The sequence below is a fragment of the Scyliorhinus canicula genome, chromosome 27 (genome assembly GCF_902713615.1).
Source record: "Scyliorhinus canicula chromosome 27, sScyCan1.1, whole genome shotgun sequence".
Lineage (NCBI taxonomy): Eukaryota > Metazoa > Chordata > Chondrichthyes > Carcharhiniformes > Scyliorhinidae > Scyliorhinus > Scyliorhinus canicula.
In genome coordinates, this window is record NC_052172.1 from 2,956,839 (window position 1) to 2,961,333 (window position 4,495).

At 66.9% G+C, this 4,495-nt stretch overlaps 1 protein-coding gene across 2 annotated transcripts in view; it reads right to left on the reverse strand.

Moving 5' to 3' along the window:
- Positions 1 to 2,455, reverse strand: part of LOC119957801 (metastasis-associated protein MTA1-like) — a 159,951-nt gene extending 157,496 nt beyond the window's left edge. For both annotated transcript variants that reach the window (XM_038785910.1, XM_038785909.1), the window contains exon 1: positions 2,299 to 2,455. In XM_038785910.1, the coding sequence (XP_038641838.1) occupies positions 2,299 to 2,326 (28 nt within the window). In that variant the 5' untranslated portion in view covers positions 2,327 to 2,455. The remainder of the gene's footprint in view (positions 1 to 2,298) is intronic.
- Between the last annotated feature and the right edge of the window lie 2,040 nt (positions 2,456 to 4,495).

Sequence of the window (4,495 nt, forward strand, 5' to 3'; positions counted from 1 at the left end):
GGGACACGGGGGGAGAGGGGGGGACACAGGGGGAGGGGGGGGACACAGGGGGGGGGGGGGACACAGGGGGGAGGGGGGGGGACACAGGGGGAGAGGGGGGGGGGGGACAAGGGGGGAGAGGGGGGGGACACAGGGGGGAGAGGGGGGGACACAGGGGGAGAGAGGGGGACACAGGGGGGAGAGGGGCGGGACACAGGGGGGAGAGGGGGGGACAGGGGGGAGAGGGGGGGAGACAGGGGGGAGAGGGGGGGGACACAGGGGGGAGAGGGGGGGGACACAGGGGGGAGAGGGGGGGGACACAAGGGGAGGGGGGGACACAAGGGGAGGGGGGGACACAAGGGGAGGGGGGGACACAAGGGGGGAGGGGGGGGACACAAGGGGAGGGGGGGACACAAGGGGAGGGGGGGACACAAGGGGAGGGGGGGGGGACACAAGGGGAGGGGGGGACACAAGGGGGAGAGGGGGGGACACGGGGGGAGAGGGGGGGGACACAGGGGAGAGAGGGGGGGACACAGGGGAGAGAGGGGGGGACACAGGGGGGAGAGGGGGGGGCAAAGGGGGGAGAGGGCGGGGACACAGGGGGGAGAGGGGGGGGACACAGGGGGGAGAGGGGGGGGACACAGGGGGGAGAGGGGGGGGACACAGGGGGGAGAGGGGGGGGACACGGGGGGAGAGGGGGGGACACAGGGGGGAGAGGGGGGGGACACAGGGGGGAGAGGGGGGGACACAGGGGGGAGAGGGGGGGACACAGGGGAGAGAGCGGGAGACACAGGGGAGAGAGCGGGAGACACAGGGGAGAGAGGGGGGAGACACAGGGGGGAGAGGGGGGGACAAAGGGGGGGAGGGGGGGACACAGGGGGGGGAGGGGGGGACACAAGGGGAGGGGGGGACACAAGGGGAGGGGGGGACACAAGGGGAGGGGGGGGGGACACAAGGGGAGGGGGGGGGACACAGGGGGGGGGGGGGACCCAGGGGGAAGGGGGGGTGACACAGGGGGGAGAGGGGGGGGACACAGGGGGGAGAGGGGGGGACACAGGGGGGAGAGGGGGGGACACAGGGGGGGAGAGGGGGGGACACAGGGGGGAGAGGGGGGGACACAGGGAGAGGGGGGGACACAGGGGGGAGAGCGGGAGACACAGGGGAGAGAGCGGGAGACACAGGGGAGAGAGCGGGAGACACAGGGGAGAGAGCGGGAGACACAGGGGAGAGAGGGGGGGGACACAGGGGGGAGAGGGGGGGGACACAGGGGGGAGAGGGGGGGGACAGAGGGGGGAGAGGGGGGGGACACAGGGGGGAGAGGGGGGGGACACAGGGGGGAGAGGGGGGGGACACAGGGGGGAGAGGGGGGGGACACAGGGGGGAGAGGGGGGGGACACAGGGGGGAGAGGGGGGGACACAGGGGGGAGAGGGGGGGACACAGGGGGGAGAGGGGGGGACACAGGGGGGAGAGGGGGGGGACACAGGGGGGAGAGGGGGGGGACACAGGGGGGAGAGGGGGGGGACACAGGGGGGAGAGGGGGGGGACACAGGGGGGAGAGGGGGGACACAGGGGGGAGAGGGGGGACACAGGGGGAGAGGGGGGACACACAGGGGGGAGAGGGGGGGGACACAGGGGGGAGAGGGGGGGACACAAGGGGAGGGGGGGACACAGGGGGGAGAGGGGGGGGACACAGGGGGGAGAGGGGGGGGACACAAGGGGGGGAGGGGGGGGACACAAGGGGAGGGGGGGACACAAGGGGAGGGGGGGACACAAGGGGGGGAGGGGGGGACACAGGGGGGGGGGGGGGGGACACAGGGGGGAGAGGGGGGGGACACAGGGGGGGGGGGGGACACAGGGGGGAGAGGGGGGGACCCAGGGGGGAGAGGGGGGGACCCAGGGGGAAGGGGGGGGGACCCAGGGGGGAGAGGGGGGGGACCCAGGGGGAAGGGGGGGGGGACACAGGGGGGAGAGGGGGGGGACACAGGGGGGAGAGGGGGGGGACACAGGGGGGAGAGGGGGGGGACACAGGGGGGAGAGGGGGGGGACACAGGGGGGAGAGGGGGGGACACAGGGGGGAGAGGGGGGGACACAGGGGGGAGAGGGGGGGACACAGGGGGGAGAGGGGGGGGACACAGGGGGAGAGGGGGGGGACACAGGGGAGAGGGGGGGACACAGGGGGGGGATGATCCCCGCGGGCCGCCGGGGCCTCTTTCCGCCGCTGAAGGCGGCCGCGGTCCGGGGCCTGTCTTTGCCGCCTCCCCGCGCAGGGCCCTGGGCGCCGGGCCTCCCTCCCCCCCGCGCCCCCGGCGCTCACCCACCTCCGACCCGGTACATGTTGGCCGCCATGCCGGCGGGCCTGGCGCTCGGGCTCGGGCTCCGGCTCCTCGGTGTGGCGCGGGACTGAGCGGCTGGCACTCGGCAATCTCCGGCCGCGCTCGGGCTGTCTGCCGGCGGAGGGGGGGCGGGGGGGGGGGAGACCCCGCTCGGTAACCCCGCCTCTCCAACCCCCCCGGGGGGCCTCGGCCTGGCCTAGCCGCCGCTCCCCGCCTGGCCTCGCTCTGCCGCCCGCCTGACTCCCGGCGACACGCCCCGGCTCCGCCTGCGGCCTAGTGCTGCCCTCCGAGCCTCGGCCGCCTCCGTGCTGCCCGCTCTCCTCAGCCGCCGCCGCCTCTCCCGCTTGCCGTCTCCATGGAGACCCCGCCTGGCGGGAGCCGGCATGCCGGCCGACCGCCGCCTTAAAGCCGCGACGCCCCCTCCCGCATTATCAGTTGTACAACCATAATTCCAATAACCCAGTGAGGACCACCAGCTCAGTGTGAATCAGAGTAAATACCCCCGCCCACACCTCTCAGTGCCTCCCTCAATTAGGTTATTATCTTTCGAATTTTCTTTACAATTTACAGTGCAGAAGGAGGCCATTCGGCCCATCAAGTCTGCGCTGGCCCTTACAAAGATCACCCTACTCAAGCCCACGTATCTACCCTATCCCCGTCACCCAGCAACCCCCTTTTTTTAGGACACTAAAGGCAATTTATCACATCTAACCCGCACATCTTTGGACTGTGGTAAGAACGTTCCCAGCTGGGTCACTGTCTGTGCGGAGTCTGCACGTCCTCCCCGTGTGTGCGTGGGTTTCCTCCGGGTGCTCCGGTTTCCTCCCACAGTCCAAAGATGTGCGGGTTAGGTGGATTGGCCATGCTAAATTGCCCGTAGTGTCCTAAAAAGTAAGGTTAAGGGGGGTTGTTTGGGTTACGGGTATAGGGTGGATACGTGGGTTTGAGTAGGGTGATCATTGCTCGGCACAACATCGAGGGCCGAAGGGCCTGTTCTGTGCTGTACTGTTCTATGTTAACAGCACCCGGAGGAAACCCACGCAGAGAACGTGCAGACTCCACCCAGACAGTGACCCTATCCTCATAACCCAGTAACCCCACCCAACACTAAGGGACATTTTGGACACTAAGGGGCAATTTAGCATGGCCAATCCACCTAACCTGCACATCTTTGGACTGTGGGAGGAAACCGGAGCACCCGGAGGAAACCCACGCAGACACGGGGAGAACATGCAGACCCCGCACAGACATTGACCCAAGCAGTGAATCGAACCTGGGACCCTGGAGCTGTGAGGCAATTGTGCTAACCACTATACTACCGTGCTGCCCAACAGGGGAGTTGTGCAGCAAAACTCACAAAGTGCTGGGGAAAAAGTTCAACGTCCCTCTTCTCCATCCTCTTACCAGCTGGTACCCACATATTTATTGCCCATCCCTAATTGCCTTCAACAGGGGGTTATAGAGAGAAACAGTTCACATTTTGAGTCGGATGTGACGTCTTCAGCACGTCGGAACAAAGAAAAGTACAGCACAGGAACAGGCCCTTCGGCCCTCCAGGCCTGCACCATCCATGCTGTTGCCCATCTAACCTAAAACCTTCAACACTTCCAGGGTCCGTATCCCTCTATTCCCATGCTATTCACGCGTTTGTTAAGACGCCCATGAAACGTCACTATCGTACCTGCTTCCAGCACCCTCTGTGTAAAACACTTGCCTCGCACATCTCCTCTAAACTTTGCCCCCCCCCCCCCCCCCCACCTTAAAGCCTATGTCCCCTAGTAATTGACTCTTCCACCCTGGTGCAAGGTTTTACGGAGCGGGGGGGGCTGCGATTGGCACTGGGTGCACTTTTGGTTTGCAGCCATGAGGGGCCGAATGGCCTCCTCTGCTGCAACAATGCTGTGGTTGGTAGGCAGCGTAATCAACTTCTCGTTCACCTTAGAATGGTTTGCAGCAAAGCTGGAGGCCACTCAGCCATACCAGCCCTCTGCGAGTGCACCTTATTGTCCCTTCAAATATTTTCTCGTCTCTCTCTCTGTTACCTCCGTCTCTACTCTGAAGTTCCACATTCCACCCTCATCAAGTTGCAGCACATTACAGAGCTCCATCTAAAGTCCCCATTTCTCTGTTGCAGAGGGAGGAAGCAGCTTAGCTCAGTTGGTGGGATACCTGGTTTGTAATG